General features: G+C 43.4%; 1 protein-coding gene across 1 annotated transcript in view; it reads left to right on the plus strand.

Moving 5' to 3' along the window:
* LOC124788468 (ATP-binding cassette sub-family G member 1) overlaps positions 1–23,691 on the plus strand; it is a 522,704-nt gene that overhangs the window by 131,617 nt on the left and 367,396 nt on the right. Inside the window, exon 3 of the mRNA XM_047255738.1 lies at positions 11,561–11,681. Within this exon, the coding sequence (XP_047111694.1) occupies positions 11,561–11,681 (121 nt within the window). The remainder of the gene's footprint in view (positions 1–11,560; positions 11,682–23,691) is intronic.

A 23,691-nucleotide genomic window follows, 5' to 3' on the forward strand; every position in this document is an offset into this window, starting at 1 on the left:
CCGTCTTGATAATTTTGTCATGAGGGCATGAGAGGTTCAGTGAGGCGACGACAATCAACAGAGGCCACACCTGTCGTCTGATCTCTCTCTCCCCGTGATTTTTAACTCAGAGATAGTTGTGTTCAAATACCCCCACACACTGGAAGTGCTGCAGCAGAAAAATGAACATGCTATTGCTGCTGGATGTCAGACAGAACTGCTTCGTGTTTCTCACAGTTTGAGACATCGAGCATAGCGCTGCATCGACGTCAAAAGGCGGCCATTTCCAGCACCTACTGTGATGTTCGTTGACGTAGGTCAGTTCTGCATCGGTCTTATTGTAAATATTTCCCGAGTTAGTTTTATTTTACCTAACACAAGGAAATTTCATAAAGCTAGAACTGTTCACCACATATCCAGGTTGAAACAGAACTTTTCTTCTTCTTCTTTTACTTAAGCCTTATCTCGCAATTTGCGCAGGGTCGGCGTGGTTACAATCGGATTTGGCAAGGTTAATTTGAAGGGGTGGCCGGATGCCCTTCCAGTCGTCACCCCGTACCCCCTGGGATCGAATCAGTGTACCCCAGCTGTCAGCATCTAGTGTAAATCATGAAAGAGTGCAAACGTGGTACAAATGTCTGCGAGTCGTGTGACTGAGGCGGGATGTGGGGACCAGCCCGGTATTCACCTAATGGGACGTGGAAAACCGCCTAAACACCATATCCACGCTGGCTGGCTCTCCAGCCCTCGTCGTTAATCCGCCGGGAGGATACGATCCTGGGCCGGCGCGCCTACCCGAGTCCAGGAAGCAGCGCATTAGCGCTCTCGACTTACCTGGCGGGTGCAGGTTGAATCAGAACTCTACCGAAAAAATTTTGGAGGCGGTAGTAAGGACCAAAATAAGCAAAAAATTCCCATTACATATGGGCTCTAAAGTGCACATCTCAAGAGCTATTGTTCCGTAGAAGAGATGGGGTTCACAGTAGCAAAGAGGAACAACTGCTCGTATCTCTTAATGTAGGCGCTTTAGAGCCCTTGATTACTGGACTCTTTGTTTCTTCTGTTGGCCCATAGTACCGCCTCTCAAAATATGGAAAACAAAGAGCTTTCAGCAGAAGAGGTGTGTTTTACGGTAACGAAGACGAACAAGTGCTCATAGTTTTTAATGTATGAATTTTATAGTCCCTGTTTACTAAACATTTTTTCGTGTTTTCGTCCATGCCACAACCTCTGAAAGTCTGTCGGTTTCTGATTCACTATGTGTCTAATCTATTGGCTTGCATGGAGATCTCCATGATGACGTTGTGGTGTGCAGGAAAACCTCAGCGCCAGAAAGCAGTAGCGAAGTAGAGGAAGCGCTACAGAGGAGCGAGCTTGATGGAAGAATTGGTTGTGGATCTTTAGCATAAATAGCTGTAACATACTGTGCACAAATTGGCAGTGTGCTCAATTACACTATTGGCAGTAAATCAGTGAATCAGTAACAACTGTAAATAAACTGTACAAAAGGAGTCTTACATTACCATCATGACCTAGACAATTCCTATGTGTGTGTGTGTGGGGGGGGGGGGGGTGAGTGGGTAGGTGGGAGTGTCGGACTAGTCGAGTTAGTAGCGACTTTGAGAAGAGGACCAAGATTTTTTTACGGCAGTTAGCCCTTCAGTGTAGTACCGTCTGTTCACAGACCTTTGCACAAAGTCAAATTAAAACCTAAGGAAATAAAGGTAATGTGTCGCCTGGCCAATTCAGATACTGTTGCTCGACGTCAGTACTGCAAAAGGGTGTTGAAAGGCGTGGCATAACGGAGAGGTTGATCCTGAAACGCTCACTTTTGTAATGAAGCATGTGCGTAAGTTAAATCGCATAAAAATCACCCTGGAGTTCTGAAAACCTTCATCAATTATATCGAGAGCATTTGCATGATGTGAAAACAGCAGGGTCATGTAAAAGTAGCGTAACATCAATAATTGGACAGTTCTCTTCCATTACATCATGTCTTTTGATATATATGAGAACAATACACTGTAACAGACGAGTCTTCTGTGTTGTGTGGCCGCGATTCATGAAACTTTTTCGTTCCTAATATTTAGTCCAGCGCTGCGCTGTACATCTTCAGAGGTCCGGTTCTGCAGACTCTCGCCGGCTGACAGGACGAGAGTTTGAGAGCAACATAAATACTATGGAAATATCACTAATTTTCATGGCTTAATTTTTTTCTGTTAAGATTATCGTCATGTTTATATATTTCATTGGCTTCTTTACATAGTCGTGGATAATAGGTCGTCACTGTAGATAAAATTCTGATTTCGGAAAGCTTCATGTTTCCTGAGTGAAGAGGATGCTCTGGTAATCTGATTTTTCTGCTTTCCCATCGTCGACAAAGTGTTTATGTTCCTCCAGCTGTGTATACACGTTCTTTTGGTAATTCCACTGTAGATCTTACCGCACGTATACGGTGTTTTATATATCCAGCATGCCGACAGATGAGAGTGCTTATCCTTCACAAATCTGGAACTGTTGTTTGGCCTCTGATTTTGAGTAAGACTGTTCAGTTTTGGCTAGATATTGTGTATCCATACCGTTAAGATCTGAGTATGCTATATAGTTAAATGCGTCAGGAATAAAAATAAAAGAATTTTGGCATCTAAGACAAGAGTAAATTATTTGAGCCAAACGTGGTCGCAGACCACTGAAAGATTTCGTGTCCAAAATAGCGAAAAACAGAGAAATTCTATTGAAACGTCGCAGATGATACTTTTTGCCCTAGAGTTCATAGTAAATACCAATCTGCTACATGTGGACTTCAGTGTTCGTATACAGTAACATGATAAAAGCAAAGAAATTGATTGTAAGGGCTGATCACAAAGTTTTCGTTTGAGGTCTTTACTGCATCGTATATGCAACACAGCGTGACTCCGGTGAGGATATGTAAGCACCGACTTGTAGGCAATACATTAGTGTGGCATTCGCTTCTTTCCGATGTGCCTGTGGTAAATTCAGAAACGTTAGCTGTTGCGATGTTATTACCAAATGCGTACAAACAGGATCAAAGTGCTGTTAGTCTTTTCTTGGCTGCTGAGGGACGAACGCCGGTTGAAAGCCGTCGGAGAATGTAGAATTTGAGTGACGCAGCATGTCTGTCGGAAACCACCGTTGCGGAATGGAGAACCAAGGGTCGCTGGTGCGCGACAAGTAGTTCTGCAGCTTCATGAAAACACTTGCGCTCCCTTATAGCAAATGAGTGACTTTTGAGCACCCGCCCTAGATTCCTGATCCCTCCGCGTGCGATTATCACGGCTTCGATCACTTGAAGAAGGCCTCGTAACATCGCCAATTCGTGTCGGACGAAGATGTGCCGCGGGCAGTTACGCACTTCACGCAGCAGACAGAACCTTTGGGATTATTGGGTCAATGCTCACGGCGATTTTTGTTGATTGGCATACCGATTCTGGACTGTTCGGCCTTTAAACGAAAACTTATTTGTTTCCCCTTACACAGAGGAAGCATCAGATACATGTAACAGACTTTATGCAGTTTCAAGTGAAAAATTCCCTTATTTTCAATAGGATTTTCCACCAAACACTACCGAACGAGGTGGCGCAGTAGTTAGCACACTGGACTCGCATTCGGGAGGACGATGGTTCAATTCCGCGTCCGGTCATCCTGATTTAGGTTTTCCGTCATTTCCCTAAATCGCTCCAGGCAAATGCCGGGATGGTTCCTTTGAAAAGGCACGGCCCACTTCCTTCTCCGCCCTTCTCAAATCCGATGAGACCGATGACCTCTCTGTTTGGTCTCTTCCCCCAAACAAACCGCTCCAATCCACCAAACAGTATGTATATTTCATCTTTAATTCCTAATTTTTCGCCTTAGCATTGCCTTCACTACATTTATAACATATTTTTTTAGTTAATTTATTTATCCAGGTAGTGACACATCTCTGTACTATGATCTATCATTATAGAATCAGGTTTCGGTCACACTTACACGAACCAAGAAGAGAATCTATCATGCGGTCTTCACGCCACGCTAACACTTCTGTATGTTTTTTCCAGGAAACACCACAGTTGCAAATCACGCGGTTTGCGGGGTATTTCCTGATACCACTTACCACTCCAGGCCTCGAAGCAGGGAACGGCAAACCTCCTGCGTAATTAACACTGCAGTCGGAGAACGCCACTGAGTGGCAAATAGTCCTCTGCTGGCACGCAAGTACCGATCGGCTAGAATGACGCACACATAGTGGCATCCTGACCACCTTCGGAGCGAGAACAGCAAAATTTGACATACTGTCGATTCGAATAGCCTTACATACACAGAATATTGTTGATTAGGAGGATATAGTGAGTGGCATCTCATTGTTCCTTCAGAAGTACATATGTCGAGGGTCAAACAGCAAGTAAGGTATTATTTTAACTGTTACTCTGAACCTCTGAAGAAAGAAAAAAACTTTATAAATTAATTTCCCAAGAAGCGAGGAGTTGACTAATCTCAAATTTATCGAAAGACCAGACTGACATATTACGTTATTAAACTGCTAACTACAGCAGAGGAAGACAAAGGCAAAGGAACACTAGTCGATATCGGCTGCTGAAGCCTTTCGGGAACCCTCGTCGCCCTACCGTCCTGATAGAAATGGTTTCCAGACACCCCACGTTGAAGTCGGTGGCTATCTGTCTCACACAAGAGCCTTGACCGCTCCATGTGGCTCTGTGTAGGTGACGTCACGTCCGTTCGTCGAATCCATTAGAGACACTGCTGAACTCTGAAATCCGAATTCTTTAATCTCTGGTATGTTTACAAACACGTGTTTTGCACCAGCTGTTATCCTGCGTTCAGACGCGGCTAACTTGTGGCTGTCATCTTCACTAAGCACGTGTCTGTAACAGTTTGCTCAGACGTTGTCTCTATACTCGCCTCTTACGCAACTTTCAGGCTTAACACGCGGCATGTCTTGAAACAGGACGACCTTCCTCATGACACATGACAACTCAGTTTAGTGCAGTATACAGAAAAAAGAAGTATATATTAGAGACATATTGTACGAAGATTAATTTGGTTTTAGAACAAAAAAGATGGAGAAGTAATTTTCACATTGCGTTTACTAACGATTGAACTTTTTAAGAAAAAACTTTGTTTCTCAAGCAAAGCACAAGCAAAAAGTTTGGAAATAGGCTTTAGTACAGCGCCGGTGAGAGATCTTAAAACTGTAACTGAGCAGATAACAACGCTAAAGATTGGAGAAGGATTAACCTCTCTGACCGAAAGTAGAGAAGACCTATATATCTGTCTGTTTAAGGGGACAGACGACACAATAGCAAAAAATATGATGGAAATGAAAGACTTTGGTTTATCGGTCCTTTCCAATCCTGCATTTGCCTAAATAAGAATAAGTGATGAAAACGTAAATATGGAAATTAGTCGGGATTTGAAACCTTCAATCCTGCTTCCAACTTCGACTCTATTGTGACACACACTGGCGTACAGAATATGAACAGAATTAAGATAAAAGTGAACAACAAGTAACTTAACTTCAAAAAGGTACCTTAAAAAAAGAAGTGATATAATTGTCCACCCTAAGAAATACTTCACAGGAAGACAAATGCAAGTTAGACATCAGAAGTAGATTGACACAGACGAAAAAGAGCCCTCAAACAAATGAGCTCTAGATTACTGGATTTAGAAGAAACTGAAAAGCTGGTGAAACTGTAGATCATGGGCATCGTTCGAAAGAAGCTGCAGGTGGTATAAAATGCTCTTTATACCATGAAGTACTGCAACGGGGAGATAAGTGGCAAACCTTCGAGTGGCTGCCAGCACCAGTTACTTTTCCTTCCTTTCCTTACAGAGCGTAAATAGAGTGAGACGGCATGAATCAGTCAGCACAAATTCAAATATGAAACATCTCTATGTGTTCCTCAACACATAAGCATATTATCACCAATGAAACCGCACTTCTACATATAATCACTTATAAACATAATTTTCCTTGCAGGCGTCATCAAGGGAGTCCACTGAATGAAAGTGCCACCCTAACCACATGAAAGCTGGGTGAGAAGGGATAGAATGCATTTAAAACGTGATTTCACAGAAACTAGCTATAATTAATAAAGTACGAAATTAACAGGTCTCGAGTGTAGACAATCACATTGGATCAAGAAAAAAAAGGGATGAATATGAAGATTAATAAATTAAAAATAAATTGGTCTCATACTTGGAAAATCCATGATTAAAGACATCAACTGGAATTTATCATTCTGCACCGGCAGCTCTAGCACGATCCTCCTTTAGAAAGCTCTTCATCTAGAAAATACCACACTAGGTGATGGAAGACAACAGCTACGAAATGGCTACAATAATACAGTATAACCTCGTCCATGGCTTTCACAGTCACTTGTGAAAACTACATTGCCCAGGAAAAGTTCCGTAAACCCGACAGATCCACCAGTAGCACACATAAAAATAACGATTAATGTAGCCATTCTGGAGCAACTTACAGTGTACTCCATGTACAGAAACAAATTCGTCATTGTCAGCTTCCACTCTGCCGTCTGCTTCGCTGCTAACTGCTGCCCTCTCTGTCCACTCTGCTGTAGAACAACAAAATCTCCGACAAGCACACACTTGACTGACAACTGATTACCGACGTTTTGTTGTGTGCTAGTTTCTTTTGGCAGATCTGAATCTGTCTGCCACACGGTTCTTAATAGCAACTTGTCTCTCGTAAAATTACGCATATGTTATTTCCACTTTTCTGTGTTTGTGGATTATTTATTTTTTGTTGTACATTATCCATGATACTGTAGATTTCTAAAACAGATGGTAAATCCACTGCGCTGAAGTCTTATGCGATGAACTAGACAGGAAAGTCAAAGGATTGAGGTCATCTGATGCTGAAGAGATATAGAATAATTTACAGACTTGTTAGATTGCAATATCTGCAAAACACTACAAAATCTTGTCTCTACAATGCCAACAGTTTGTGCAGATATTCTGAGGGCAAAGGCGTCGAAACTTTGAAGAAGCTAAAAACTAAATCACATTTCTTGTTCTTAATAACATACAGAGAAAATATTTGTTTTGTTCCTCCGTTTTGTTTTTTTTACACGAAATCTGAGCCAAAACAGGACTACAAATCACATATGACAAAACGCAGTACAGTGGTCACAAAATCCATAGACATACACCACCTGATAACTAAGTATGGAGAGATAAAACAAGAAGAAATGTTTAAATACCTGGGAGAGATCATACAGGAACCACGGCTAAATACGACATCCAATGAAGAAAGGACCACAAAACCACAAAGGCATACAGACTTACGTCGAACCGTTACAACAAAAAAAAGCATTTTCGTCAGTGCCAGATTAAGACACTATAGTACAGTAGACTTACCAGAGCCTTTGTACGTCTCAGAAACAATAATAATCAAGGTAACAATAAAAAACAAAGAGATGGAAAAACAAGAAAGGAAAGTACGTAGAAAGATCTATTCACCTGTTCGGAGAGAGAGAGAGGATCTTGATAAAGAGACCTACAAAAGAATTGAACAAACAGACAGAGACGATTATAAAGAAAATCAGGAAAATAGGGCCAAAGTTCTACAGGCACATACATAAGATGAACGAAAATAGACTGGCCAAGAAGATTTTTAACAAAGTGACAATTAATACCGTCAAAACCAACTGGGCAAAGGAAACCATGGAAGACCTCATAAAACTAAACATCTCCACAGAAGAGACGACAGAAAAGAAAAAATACAGAGAAAAAAATCAGAGAAAGAGCAAATACCCGAAAAGAAGAAAACAGGAAAGAAGTGGACAGAAGAGGGGAAGAAGAAGCACAACGAGTACATGAGATGTTTCTGCAATGAAAAAAGAAAATGCCAAGAAATTGATTGTTTTAGGAATTAACGACTTGTGTGTGTGTGTGTGTGTGTGTGTGTGTGTGTGTGTGTGTGTGTGTGTGTGTGTGCATGCGCGGGAGTCGAGGAGGCAGCATGTAGGCTCCAAGAAAGTAGTTACACGTGATACTATCGTACAAGTTTATTGATAATTATCCCTGATAACATTGCATAAATGTTGTACACGAGTTTTCATTTTCCCGCAGTGTAAGTTGTGACTTATGACATTAGTACATGCGGTGCAGAGAAAAATGTGTCTCATCTATATACAGAACAACTTCAGGAACTTCCTTAGCATACATGCTCAAGCCGAGATGGGTAATCATCTAGTCCTAGGAGCTGTACTCTGGCAGGACGGACAGGATGAAGCAACTGCCAAGCAACACTTTCTTCGCTATGTGGTAAACATTCAACACTGTGGCAGTTGTTCGTGTACTTGTCTCGGGTTTGTTTTCAAAACGTAACAGCATGTCTTCCCCAGAGCTTAGGTGTACGCGCCGACCGTGGCCTTACTGCATTAGGCCTGTTTCCACGAATGTGTCGGTATTGCAAAATCGAACGTGGATTGGAGTAAACGTGCCACGATGCGGACATCGTCGTGCACGGAAACAGTTGGGGTACTTTCGTTGACCTCTTTGACCATTGCCTTCAGCTGCACTGTAAACACGTTTCACAGTTCTCTTCGTGTCTAGTTCAAATGGTTCAAATGGCTCTAAGCAGTATGCGACTTAACATCTGAGGTCATCAGTCCCAGAGACTTAGAACTACTTAAACCTAACTAACCTAAGGACATCACACACATCCATGCCCGAGGCAGAATTCGAACCTGCGATCGTAGCAGCAGCGCGGTTCCGGACTGAAGCGCCTAGAACCGCTCGGTCACAGCGGCCGGCACGTGTCTAGTGTTCCATGTTATGTCCTGCGACAGTCAAGGAGGCTTTACAGCTCTTCAACTGGAGATTATTGACTGAATGACAGGTACGCAGTTTTCATGTCTTTCCATTTGTTTGCTGTCAACCTCAGTAACTGGACGAGTTAAGTTATTCCGAGTACCTGCACTGTGTCTCACTATAGGAGAGTCAGTTTTGTATTAAGTTTTTGATAAAGTGACAGGATATTTAAAAGCTGAATAAGTGACTGAATATTTGTTTTTTCTATCTACCGGCATACGACACTCAAGCGTGCCCTTCAATTTGCAAGTTGTAACGAAATTATCTTTGAAACAAATCACGAACTTGTAGGTTTCGACCTTCACCAAAATAAAATGAACGTCTCAATCAGTTAATTGCACGGCGGATAGAAAAACAAATACGTCGCACAGTACATTGTTCCTCAACAATAAGATTCTTTCTCATATTAATTGAAATAATCGTAAATAATGATTATCAGAATGAAATATTCAGGTATCATAAATGTTTTTTGTAGATTAATCAACAAAAACATTTGTGAATTTCAACTAGGACAGTAATATATTTATCTGAAGATCATACGTGCATTTCGTATGATTGCTTACCCGGCGAACATCAGCAGAAGAGTAGGAATACTAAAATAGCCGTTCACATTATGTAATAGTATTCGTAGTGCAGCGAGCAAAAGAGGAGGGCGCAAAAATTTTAAATTTCGCGTGCAAAGTGCCTCTGACTTCTTACGCGAACGCGGACGGTAATAACAAAGATCGCAAATCACTAAATTTGGACACAATATACAGCGATGGTGATGTGTTTTTGAACAGGTCTTGAAGAGATGGATTACCTTATAAAAACATAGGACGCTATTTAAATTTTTAAAAAACTGAAAACAGAGGTGAAATCTTTTGTGGAATAACTTATTGAAAACTGAGAAATAAAGTAGCGTAGTAAAACATTTGACGCGCATCTGATTGATGCTAGAAATGAGGTACAGCAAATGAGGTCGAGCAGCCTATATAATCCAACAGGGAAATATCGCCTAGTACGCTTTAAAGTTATAAGAGGCTAAGTTAAACATAACCCGCCCACGTTATCCGAGAGCGCTAACGCGCTTCTTCGTGGACTCGGGTTGGCGCGCCGTCCCCGGATCGAATCCGCCCGGCGGATTAACGACGACGGTCGGTGTGCTGGCAAGCCTGGATGTGGTTTTTAGGCGGTTTTCCACATCCCCCTAGGTGAATAGCGGGCTGGTCCCCATGTCCCGCCTCAGTTACACGGCTCGCAGACACCTGCACACTTTCGCACTATTACATGGATTACACTAGTTGCAGAGAGGTTGGGGTACACTAATTCCGTCCCTGGGGGTACAGGGTGGTAGCAGGAAGGGTATCCGGCCAGCCCTTAATCTAAAATTGCCAAATTCGATTAACCACGCCGACCGTGCGTCCTGCGGGAACATGGCACAAGCGAAAGAAAGAAAGGCTAAGTTAAACATTGAGATTCAGATTCTCGGTAGGCCCTTCATTTGTTGTACATGATTTCGAGCATCATTCGAAGGCGCATCAAATGTTTCTGTAATCTACTTTATTTCGTCTATTAGTCACTTTATTTCACAAAAGTTTAAATATTTTTTCAGTTTTTTTATTTCAGAATTTTGTTATTTAATTAAATATCATACCACTGTATTTTTTTATGCGTATATTAGCTAGGCCCTGAATGGATGAACTTTCTGACAACTCAATGGTTCAAATGGCTCTGAGCCCTAAGGGACTTAACATCTGAGTTCATCAGTCCCCTAGACTTAAAACTACTTGATCCTAACTAACCTAAGGACATCACACTCATCCATGCCCGAGGCAGAATTCGAACCTGCGACCGTAGCGGCCGCGCGATTCCAGACTGCAGCGCCTAGAACCGCTCGGCCACACCGGCCGATCTGACACCTTATTTACATAGTTAACAGCAGCTGTTCATCGAATGTTTCAATTTTGTACCAAACAGCTAATAACGTTTTCCTTATTTACGCTGATTTCTTTCAAGGAATTAGGTCTTTCTTTGCAAAACTAGACCTCATGCTGGTGAAATTGATATCCCATACGTCCATTAAGCACTCTTCGTTTGGTTATGAAAATTCGGGCAGAAATTCGCAGTGGAATATGTCGGGATTGTTCTTTCCGATCCGCTTGAGCATTAGCTTATAACTTCGTATCGAAGAGAGATACAAGAAAGACAGTCAACGTGGTTATGGTGCTGATCGACGTGTGGGTTGATACAACTGTTTATTGTGCTTCTAGAGAAAAAGTTATTTTTGGTTCAAAATGGGTCAAATGGCTCTGATCACTATGCGACTTAACTTCTGAGGTCATCAGTCGCCTAGAACTTAGAACTAATTAAACCTAACTAACCTAAGGACATCACACACATCCATGCCCGAGGCAGGATTCGAACCTGCGACCGTAGCGGTCGCTCGGTTCCAGAGTGTAGCGCCTAGAACCGCACGGCCACTCCGGCCGGCTTATTTTTGGTGGTCAAGATAAAGGGGGGACGTACTGGGAATGAAGTATTTCCGATGAAATACATGTTTCAGTCCGTAAACTACATTCGAGATTTAAGGACTTTTATCGCCATAGTCCACATAACAGTGACGGCGAAGGCACCGAAGTCCATGTCCAAGTCTAGAGCCTAATGGACACGTCTTAGTTACCTGATTTCACCCACCAAGGGCAAAGCAAGACGTTAAGAAGTCACACAACGGGCATTTGTGTTTCAGAGCCGAGTAAAACCATCTTGCACGGGTTGAGCGGCACCTTCAAGTCTGGCCGGCTGACAGCGATCCTGGGCCCGTCCGGCGCGGGCAAGAGCAGCCTGCTGGACGTCCTCTCCGGCTGCAGGTGAGAGCTTCGCGGCGAGCGGCAGCTGGCGACGAGATCGCGCTAACGAGGGCACGCGCCTCGCCGCTTTCTGCACTTGGAGCTGCACCACTCTCTTACGTCACACGTACTTCATACCCGCAAACACCTGCTTCTCCGCCAAGCATGGCGTGCCTTTCACATACTCCCCAGATTCTCTCTACAAACATTTTCAGTGAAGCAACGGCAACTACATTAGAGTTGAGAATTGCTAACTTTCGTACCGCAGCGGGAAGAACGGCAGGAAGACTGACAGGAACGCTATGCCACACTGCCTTCCTCGAAAGGCCATCAATTAGATGGAAGGGCGTTTGGACTGAACCATCAATTATGGCGGTTCACAAACAACAACTCAAGTACACATGTTATTCCAAAGCGTTATCGTGGAAGTAGGGGCCAGAAGATGCTGGTGAAATAACACACACTGCTAAAGATGCCTTTTTATTTTAACTTTCTCAATAATAAATTTTAAGTCTGGCATTTTTTTAAAAAAACAATTTCAAAAGCAATTTCCAATAGCTGACAAATTTTCTTTACGAAAAGGAGATTGCAAGGTATGACGCTAACAACTTCCCAATAATAAGATTTTAAACTTATCATATACATATACAGGGTGTTACAAAAAGGTACGGCCAAACTTTCAGGAAACATTCCTCACGCACAAATAAAGAAAAGATGTTATGTGGACATGTGTCCGGAAACGCTTAATTTCCATGTTAGAGCTCATTTTAGTTTCGTCAGTATGTACTGTACTTCCTCGATTCACCGCCAGTTGGCCCAATTGAAGGAAGGTAATGTTGACTTCGGTGCTTGTGTTGACATGCGACTCATTGCTCTACAGTACTAGCATCAAGCACATCAGTACGTAGCATCAACAGGTTAGTGTTCATCACGAACGTGGTTTTGCAGTCAGTGCAATGTTTACAAATGCGGAGTTGGCAGATGCCCATTTGATGTATGGATTAGTACGGGGCAATAGCCGTGGCGCGGTACGTTAGTATCGAGACAGATTTCCAGAACGAAGGTGTCCCGACAGGAAGACGTTCGAAGCAATTGATAGACGTCTTAGGGAGCACGGAACATTCCAGCCTATGACTCGCGACTGGGGAAGACCTAGAACGACGAGGACACCAGCAATGGACGTGCAGTTGGCGATAACCCTAATGTCAGCGTCAGAGAAGTTGCTGCTGTACAAGGTAACGTTGACCACGTCACTGTATGGAGAGTGCTACGGGAGAACCAGTTGTTTCCGTACCATGTACAGCTCGTGCAGGCACTATCAGCAGCTGATTGGCCTCCACGAGTACACTTCTGCGAATGGTTCATCCAACAATGCGTCAATCCTCATTTCAGTGCAAATGTTCTCTTTACGGATGAGGCTTCATTCCAATGTGATCAAATTGTAAATTTTCACAATCAACATGTGTGGGCTGACGAGAATCCGCACGCAATTGTGCAATCACGTCATCAACACAGATTTTCTGTGAACGTTTGGGCAGGCATTGTTGGTGATGTCTTGATTGGGCCCCATGTTCTTCCACCTACACTCAATGGAGCACGTTATCATGATTTCATACGGGATACTCTACCTGTGCTGCTAGAACATGTGCCTTTACAAGTACGACACAACATGTGGTTCATGCACGGTGGAGCTCCTGCACATTTCAGTCGAAGTGTTCGTACGCTTCTCAACAACACATTCGGTGACCGATGGATTGGTAGAGGCGGACCAATTCCATGGCCTCCACACTCTCCTGACCTCAAACCTCTTGACTTTCATTTATGGGGGCATTTGAAAACTCTTGTCTACGCAACCCCGGCAGCAAATGTAGATACTCTTTGTGCTCGTATTGTGGACGGCTGTGATATGATATGCCGTTCTCCAGGGTTGCATCAGCGCATCAGGGATTCCATGCGGCGGAGGGTGGATGCATGTACCCTCGCTAACGGAGGACATTTTGAACATTTCCTGTAACAAAGTGTTTGAAGTCACGCTGGTACGTTCTGTTGCTGTGTGTTTCCATTCCATGATTAATGTGATTTGAAGAGAAGTAATAAAATGAGCTCTAACATGGAAAGCAAGCGTTTCCGGACACATGTCCACATAATATATTTTCTTTCTTTTTGTGTGAGGAATGTTTCCTGAAAATTTGGCCGTACCGTTTTGTAACACTCTGTATATATATAAGAGAACAATTCCTTAAAAAAAACCTTTAAGTAGATAGTTTGTACTAAAGTTAAAATAGTTGTCTCTTGCCAATTAAATAACTTATATTACACCTGTCAGTTGTTACAAGATAAATGTGAATAAGCCAGCACACTAACCTTCTCATTAAGGGGGGTAAAACGTCAAACGGGCCGACTTGGAGCAGGAGAGGCAAAACAGGACATTTTAATTTCCAGTGTCTATACTTTTACAAATAAATTCATAAAACTTTGTCAGCATCACCAGGAAGGATTCAGGATTCACACGCATTGCAGTGGAAGTTCGAAAACATAACAAAATAATTTTGTTTTGCGTGTGAAAATTCATCATTTTTCACGTACTAATGGCTGCATTTGTTGCTATAGGTACACTTTTCTTCATAAGTTAGAGAGATTCTTCGATGAATTTTGCACAGCATACAAACCATACTTACAGGCGCATGAAACTCTAGAATTCATTTAATTTATAAAAAAAACGAATGAGCTGTTGTATTTTAAACTTCATGTTTACAAAAAAACACTAATTTTGTAGTTAATTACCTCAGTTTTTTCCACAGTTTTTAATAGATTTTGAAAATTCTAGAATTTTATAACCTTTAAGTATGGTGTGTATGCTGTGCAAAATTCATCGAAGAATCTCTCTTATTTATGAAGAAAAGTGTACCTATAGCAACAAATGCTGCCATTAGTAAGTGAAAAAAAAATGATGAAATTTCACATGTAAGAAAAAAACTATTTCGTTATGTCTTACAACTTCCGTGCTAAGAGTGTGAATTCTCAATCCTTCCTGGTCATACTGACAAAGTTTTATAAATTTATTTGTAAAAGTATAGACAGTGGAAATTGAAATGTCCTGTGGTGCCTCTCCTGCTCCAAGTCGGCCCGTTTGACGTACTACCCCCCCTTAAAGGTAGTTCCCAACAAAATTTTCCTTCGCTCGGTGAAAGGGGCCCTGATCACAATAGTCGGAATAGTTATTGGTGGTCTACAGGGCCACAGCAGATCAGCCCAAAACTTGCATTACAAGCCACCATCGCCCCGAGTTACCCAAAACCAGAAGATGTAGCAAGGGCGGTGCCTGTACAGACTCTGAACCACAGAGACACGACACCGACCCTAAATCACCCAATCAAGGTGTGAATGAAACGGCCCGACCAAGAATCAATTACCACATTCCCGCCACTGTGGTGGGAAGACCCCAACAAAACCACTGGTGAAGAAACTCATACACTTCACTAGAACTTGAAAAACCCCTTTTTTATATCTGTTACATAAAAACAGTACTCTCACACTCCACCACAGCGCCGGGAACACGTTGCACTTCCTATAGCTCGTCAGAGCCAACCGCTGCCAGTGGTTTCAACGGCCGATAACAAGACACACGGTCCCACGCGCTGATCTCCTGCACCACGGCTTCTAAGCTTCATAAACCACGTATATGTGGATAAGGCAGACTTAGCCCCTGACAGCCAAGAGGTCGGCCAAAGCATCTGGTGAACAGTTCACGACCCCCAACAGCAGGGCCCCGCTCGCACCACCGCCTCTCTCGGTCACCGCCCAGTACATACGCCTCGATCGTCACGCGACCGTACACTTGTTCCATCTCCCGCCAGAGGGCGGTAGCGATCCAAATAGCGCGCCAAACCGAAAGCGCCACCGCAAACTCTAGACGCGAAGCGAAAGCACTCCGCCTGGCGCGCTTTTCGGAGAGCCGGACACAACTACGGCTCAAGGACACCTGCAGAAGAAACAAAAAATCTGTGGTGAGCTTCCGGGCGTTCAACTGATTTGTCGTTCCATTTCATTCACAACCTTTTGACGACCGATCTAATCGACTTCTTCAAGTGCTGCGAGTTCTGCCGTTTCGTGTAGCCGCTGCCTGGTCTCCAACCAGACAACCAGAGGAGGCGAAGGAGATTATGCTTCAACGTCCAGTCGGCAATGAGGTCATTAGAGACGGAGCACAAACTGTGATTAGGGAAGGAGGGGGGGAGAGAAGCAGCCGTGCCCTTTCAAAGGAACCATCCCAGCATTTGGCTTAAACGATTTAGGGAAATCACGAAAAACCTAAATCAGGATGGCCGGACACGGGTTTAACCCGTCGTCCTCTCGAAAGCGAAACCAGAGTACCAATCAATGCGCTATCCCTCTCTGTGACTGCAACCGGACTACAAATTATTGTTTATCTCGCGCCGCATTATTGGAAAGGAAGCCACCGCACCGCATCGTCACCACCGATATCCTCGAAATTTATGGTATATGCAAGGCTTGGCCAGAATTGAATCTGACAGAAGTGGCAGCTCCAGAGAGCAAACGTTTAGGAAAAAATGAAAAAAAGAAAAATAAAGCGCGGGTCGGGGGAGACATCAGCCATTTGTGTTATTGCACTTATCAGGCAGCGATGGTCGCGGCGGCTAGACAATAAAATGGTAATCCGAGGGTCATGAGGTCGATTCCCTATGCGGAAACTTTTGTAATTGCTTACATTTTTAATCTTTACGTTACTTACACTGCTAATAAACCGAAATAATGTTTAGCACATTGTATTTATTAAGGTGTTCATACAAGGCATAAAAAGGAAAAGTAAAAGAAATATTGGGACTGATAGTATAAAGAGCAGTCAAATGAAAACGATACAGGTGAAAAAAGAGTACGTAAACCGTTCATAATTTCAAAACTAATCGCCGTAAATGTTAATACATTGATCGCAGCGTGACACAAGACGGTGAGTGCCTTCATGGAAAAATGTGGACGGGCTCACGTGTTACCAAGATTCGTCCCATTACACTGCAGAAGTTTCGTTCGGAAGCGCTTACATATCCTTCATACAGTCCGATCTTTCCCCATCCGATTTTCATATTTTTGGTGCCCCGAAGAAAGACATTCGCGGTCGTCGATTTGCTTCGAACGTAGAGGTGTATCACTGGATACAATCAAGATTCCGTAGGCAACCGCATACTTTTTCCAAGAAGGCACTGACCATCTTGTCCCACAGTGGAATAAATGAGTGAACAGTTACGGCAATCACTTGAGAAACAATATACAGTTTGCTTACTTTTTTCCGTCTGCCTTGTTTTCATTTGACTGCCCTTTATACACACAACAAAAAAAGCTTTGCAACACCTCGGTTCTGAGAGTTCCGCAACCTGTCCAGAAAATTGGAATAGAGATCAACATAAACATCATTTCCGCCCTTTTTTTGTTCATGAAAACCACACATTGCATGTTGTACCACCAGAAAGCGAGACATTCAGAGGTGGTGGTCCAGACTGCTGTACACACCGGTACCTCTAATACCCAGTAGCACGTCCTCCTCCAACGATGCATGCCTGTATTCGTCGTGGCATACTATCCACAAGTTTATCAAGGCACTGTATATCCAGATTGCCCCACTCCTCAACGGCGATGCGGCGTAGATCCCTCAGAGTGGTTAGCGGGTCACGTCGTCCATAAACAGCCCTTTTCAATCTATCCCAGGCATGTTCGATAGGGTTCATGTCTGGAGAACATGCTGGCCACTATAGTCGAGCGATGTTGTTATCCTGAAGGAAGTCATTCACAAGATGTGCACGATGGGGGAGCGAATTGTCGTCCATGAAGACGAAAGCCTCGCCAATATGCTGCCGATATGGTAGCACTATCTGTCGGAGGATGGCATTCTCGTTTCGTACAGCCGTTACGGCGCCTTCCATGACCACCAGCGGCGTACGTCGGCCCCACATAATGCCACCCCAAAACAGCAGGGAACCTCCACCTTGCTGCACTCACTGGACAGTGTGTCGAAGGCGTCAGCCAGACCCGGTTTCCGCCAAACACGTCTCCGACGGTTGTCTGGTTGAAGGCATATGTGACACTCATTGGTGAAGAGAACGTGATGCTAATTATGAGCGGTCCATTCGTCATGTTGTTGGACCCATCTGTACCGCGCTGCATGTTGTCGTGGTTGCAAAAATGGACCTCGCATGGACGTCGGGAGTGAACTTGCGCATCCTGCAGGCTACTGCGCACAGTTTGAGTGGTAACACGAATTCCCGTGGCTGCACAAAAAGCATTATTTAACATGGTGGCGTTGCTGTCAGGGTTCCTCCGAGCCATAATCCGTACGTAGCGGTCATCCACTGCAGTAGTAGCCCTTGGGCAGCCTGAGCGAAGCATGTCATCGACAGTTCCTGTATCTCCTCCATTTCCGAACAACATCCCTTTGGTTCACTCCGAGATGCCTGGACACTTCCCTTCTTGAGAGCCCTTCCTAGCACAAAGTAACAATGCGGACGCGATCGAACCGCGGTATTGACCGTCTAGGCGTGGTTGAACTACAGACAACACGAGTCGTGTACCTCCTTCCTGGTGGAATGATTGGAACTGATCGGCTTTCGGACCCCCTCCGTCTAATAGGCCCTGCTCATGCATGGTTGTTTACATCTTTTGACGGGTTTAGTGACATCTCTGAACAAAGTGACTGTGTCTGTGATACAATACCCACAGTCAACGTCTATCTTCAGGTGTTCTGGGAACCGGGGTGACGCAAAACTTTTTTGATGTGTATATCAAAAAATTGCGGTACGATGAAATTATTCGTCCAGCTGCTTTGATGTTAAATCATGTTCACGTTATAATTTTAGTTGCATTTTCAAGGAAATGCCAGAATTTTGACGAATCTTCGGCATATCGTGCTTTCTGTGTGGCAATGAAACTAGACACACGTGAGAAGCGAAACTGATCACAGCTGTTGGACAGAAATGAGGCCACGTTATCGCACGACATCTCCAGTACCTCAGACCGTAGAGACCTCAAGGTGTTAATGGATTACACAGCCAATTATACTACGCCCAGATGACTAGTTACGATGTAATTCAACGATGTACGATTATTTTTTCGTGCCATCGTAGGAATTTTAACCACAAATCAGCATTAGTTCATTCCCTTTATGCTGAAACAATGACACTTCAATCTACATGATGGTGCAGGAATAGAAGCATTCATTGTTTTTCAGGAATTGTCTCAAAGTTTACAAATTCCAGATCACAGCGACAGAATCTGCCCTTCAGACTGGTAGTGAGCTTAGGCAAAAGAAACAACTTTCGCTCTACCATACAGCCGTGACAGGTATTCAGTGGGCGTCCACACAGTGCAGGATAGCAGTATTCTTTCGGAAATAAAGTGGCTGTCAGGATGACCTCTTTTCGGGGATATGAAATGTATGAAATCGCTGTTCCGTGGGCCACTTTGACTACCTTCACAAATACAGAGCTTTAGTGTAGCACTCATGTTCCTCAATACCTGATAGACGTGTCACGTAACTTTGTGCAAGTAACGGCGCAGGGGATACCAAAATGCGTATCCGTCTGCAATAGGTAGGCGCCAGAACTCTGGATGGTCTTGACGTTAGTGGCTCTCTGGTTTCCTACAGCCATGGCAATACTGTATAATGTATTCAATGTGGGACTGCCACATTTCAGACAGAACGAAAGAGATGTAGTGTACCATGGTGAATAAGGGAAACATGTGTAATACGAGGTGAATTTTACGAAATTAAAAGACCGAAAATTCTATCATCGTGCATTTGGTATTCTATTATCGAACATTAGCAACAGAGAAACTGAACACAGTGGATCAGACGCAAAGTGAGCTTTCACAGCAGTGCCAACTCATCTGCGGAGTCAACTGTCTTCTTTCTGTTATAATTCAAGAAATATGTTGTAAATTACAAGTATTAAGCACTTCTGCTAGCTCCAGTAATTTCCTGTATCGGTCCTTAAATGAATGGTAACTGACGTGCAGGTCTTGGTTACGATACACTCATCAGGAACTGGATTAGAGACACCTGCTCAGTACTCTGTAGTACTATGTACGCACGGCGTTCTGCAAGCCACTGTGACACAGTACTTAGGGAGCGATGGGGACGTGTACTGTTTGCTCAAAACATAAGTTTTGCAAAGGGTAAGAACGAAAAACATTTTTTGTACAAATCGTTTTTTGGTTCTCAAAATATTCGCCTCTGAGATTTGTACACCTTTTGCGTGTGTTCGAACCAATAAAAAAAATTCAATCCGATCATAGTACTTCAGGACTCAACAGATGCTTGAGGAGTTGAAAATAACTGTCCACAGATTTTTTGTATGGCCCGAGGGACCAAAAGTAAGGAGTGAGGCTGTAAACCAGGTAAGTACGTGTGACAAGACTTTAATTCTTTTTCTAACATTTCGTCATTTTATTTGCTTTTACAGCTGTCAACGATACGATGAAGTATAATGCGACGTTTCAGTTTTTTTCCTGATTTCATCAATGATTTGCAAACAAATTGTTGTGTATACCATTCAGAGCTAACTGTTCTTCGATCGCGTAAAACAATGCTCGCGGCATGTTCAGTGTAAGCCGGCCGGAGTGGCCGGGCGGTTATAGGCGCTACAGTCTGGAGCCGAGGGACCGCTACGGTCGCAGGTTCGAATCCTGCCTCGGGCATGGATGTGTGTGATGTCCTTAGGTTAGTTAGGTTTAATTAGTTCTAAGTTCTAGGCGACTGATGATCTCAGAAGTGAAGTCGCATAGTGCTCAGAGCCATTTGAACCATTTTTTTGTTCAGTGTAACCAAATAATGAAGACATCATGTTCTTGAAAGTGCAACGAGAACAATCCACTTTTGTTGTTTTCTGTGCATCTTTGAACACCCAAACCATTGCTTCCCTCTTAGTTTTTACGCCACTTCACGATGGTTTCTTTTGATTAAGACACAAAAACACAGTCGACCCCTCCTCCACCCCCCTAACTCCCAGGCGAGGTGGCGCCGTGGTGAGACACTGGAATTCGGGATGACGCCGTTTCTCTCCGGATATCCAGATTCAGTTTTCTTCCGTGGATTACCGGAGCAAATGCTGGAATGGTCCCTACAAAAAGGACACAGCTAGTTCCATTGCAATACTTCCCTTCGTTCAATCTCTAATAAATTCGTCGTCGACGAGGCTTTAGATCCTAAATTTCCTTCCTTTTTGCGACGCGTTCCCCCTGTTCAATGGAAATGACCTCACCCTCGACGGAACGTTTAATTATAATCTTCCTTTTCTTCAAACCATTTTCTGTGTATATGCTACGCCCGCTGTTACTCAAAAACTAGCTATCGCATGCTCATCAGCAGTATTCAAACATATATCGCACATATACTTTGCAACCTGTTTCTAGCTTCCTACCGATCAAACACTGTCATTAGCGCCAATTACTACCGATCGAATAGGGTTAGATCTCCATACATACTTACTCTCAAATTTTTCCACACTGAGGAGACAAGTCATGGAATAGAGATATGCTCATATACAGACTGCGGTAGTATCGCATAAACAAAGTATAAAAGAGCAATGTATTGTCTGAGCTGTCATTTGCACTCAGACAATTCATGTGAAGAGGTTTCCGACGTGATTACGGCTCCACGACGAGATTTAGCAGTCTGAACACGGAATAGTAGCCGGAACTAGAAGCGTGAGACATTTTATTTCGGAAATCGTTAGGGAATTCAATATTCAGAGATCTACAGTGTCAAGAGTATGGCGAGAACGCCACAGTTCAAGCGTTATCCCTCACCACGGACAACGCAGTGGTCGACGGCCTTCACTTAACGACCATGAACAATGGCGTATGGGTAGAGTTAACAGCGCTAAGAATTTGTGGCGCAACTTGACTAAAAGAAGGGATCAATTGGTAGGACATATTCTGAGACATGAAGCAATCATCAATTCAGTTTTGGAGCGAAGTGTGGAGCGTAAAAATTGTAGAAGAAGACATGAGATGAATGCAATAAACAGATTCAACCGAATTAAGTGTGCTGTAGTTATTCGGAGACGAAGACTGAGTAACGTGGAGAGCTGCATCAGACCTGTCTACCGAGTGAAGACCACGACAATAGCATGCGCCTTTGATAAATGACGGATTGTTGTGGCCCGGTGCCTGGCAACTACAACTGACCCTATCAAATTTTAGCAAACTGGTTTTGAGGTTAATAGGCCCTAAACCCCGAAATGCGTGAATTACTTGCCAAAATCCTACGGTAGATCAGATAGCCTTTGATACGATGTGGGAACATCTGAATATATTTGGCTGTCATTTTTCCTTAAGTTAATGGCCTGCGTCCTGGGCGACGACAAGGATTTCGGGTCCTTGCAGCTTCTGAAGTCCCTGGGAATTACAACTGACACTACACAATTTTAGCAAACCAGTTTTGAGGTTAATAGGCCCTAAATCCCGAAATGCATGAATTACTTGCCAAAATCCTATAGCAGTTCAAATGGCCTTTGATACGGTGTGGGAACATTGAATATACCTGCCTATCATTTTTCCTTACGGTAATTGTCTGCATACTGGGCGACGACAAGGATTTCGGGTCCATGCAGCTTCTTAAATTCAGTGATTACATTTCCTGCTCTCCTTGCGACCTTCCAAAATTTAGTTGCCGTTGTGACTTAGTCAGTTTCACTGTGGACTCAGCCGAAAAAGGAAATCTCGATTCCTTCCTGCACTGCGAAACGACCTCGCCGGTATGGAAACCTGCCTGAGGCCAGAACCAGTTTCAAGTTTTCTCGTAAACCACTTTCGCTACATGCTGGCAGCTTAGCTCTCAGACTACTAACCATAACCTCAAAAAACTTTTCTGCTAATTTCCAAAACCTGCGGAAATGTTTCGTTGTGAAGACAGGACGCTGAATGATATACAGGGTGAACCAGAACTCCATCGACAAACTCTCAGTAGTGGTAATATGGACTAAGAAAAGAAAAAAAGTCTTGTAAACCTGGGCTCCAAAATGCATATCATAAGAGCTGTGAGCAGCTGCTCAGTAAAAGGGATGGGTTTCACAGTAGCTCAGGTATGCACTTTTGAGCCCATGTTTGCTGACTTTTTTTCTTTTTTTTTATCCATAATACCACCCCGCAAAATATGGAAAGCAAAGAACTTGGAGAGGAAGAGATTTGTTTCACAGTATCGAAGATAAAGTGCTCATATCTCTTAAGCCATGCGTTTTAGAGGCCATGTTTACTAGACATCATCTATACTACCACTTCTGAAAGTTTGTCGGTGGAGTTCTGGTGCGCCCTGCGTATTTTCACCTCTCCAGCGCTGTTGATGATGGAATCTCAGATGGCAATAGCATCGCGTTTTTTGTTTTTGTTTTTCTTTTTTTGTCATCAGTCTTCTGACTGGTTTAATTACGCCCGTCACGAATTTCTCTCCTCTCCAACCTCTTTATTCCAGAGTAGCACTTGCAACCTACGTCCTCAATTATTTGCTGGATGTAATCCAATCTCTGCAATCTCTGTCTTCCTCTACAATTTTTACCCTTTGCAGCTCCCTCTAGTACAATTGAAGTCATTCCCTCATGTCTTAACAGATGTCCTATCATCCTGTCCCTCCTCTTTGTCAGTTTTTTCTACATATTCCTTTCCTCTCCGATTCTGCGTACAACTTCCTCATTCCTTACCTTATCAGTCCACCTAATTTTCAACATTCGTCTGTAGCACTACATCTCAAATGCCTCGATTCTCTTCTGTTCCTGTTTCCCATAGTCCATGTTTCACTACCACATAATGCTGTACTCCAGACGTACGTGCCAGAGATAACTCCCTGCAGTCGCACTATCCTTTGTGTCCTCGATGGCTCAGATGCCCTCTGTAATAAAAAAACTGAGTAAAGGAATGAACGATCAACGTGAACGGATGTCATGTGTCGTCCGCTCAGACCAAGCGCAACGAACAACACCGAACAAAAATGCAGAAAATTTAAAAAAAAGATGGATAGGGCGTCTGC

This window comes from Schistocerca piceifrons, chromosome 3 (assembly GCF_021461385.2).
Source record: "Schistocerca piceifrons isolate TAMUIC-IGC-003096 chromosome 3, iqSchPice1.1, whole genome shotgun sequence".
NCBI classification, from domain to species: Eukaryota; Metazoa; Arthropoda; class Insecta; order Orthoptera; family Acrididae; genus Schistocerca; species Schistocerca piceifrons.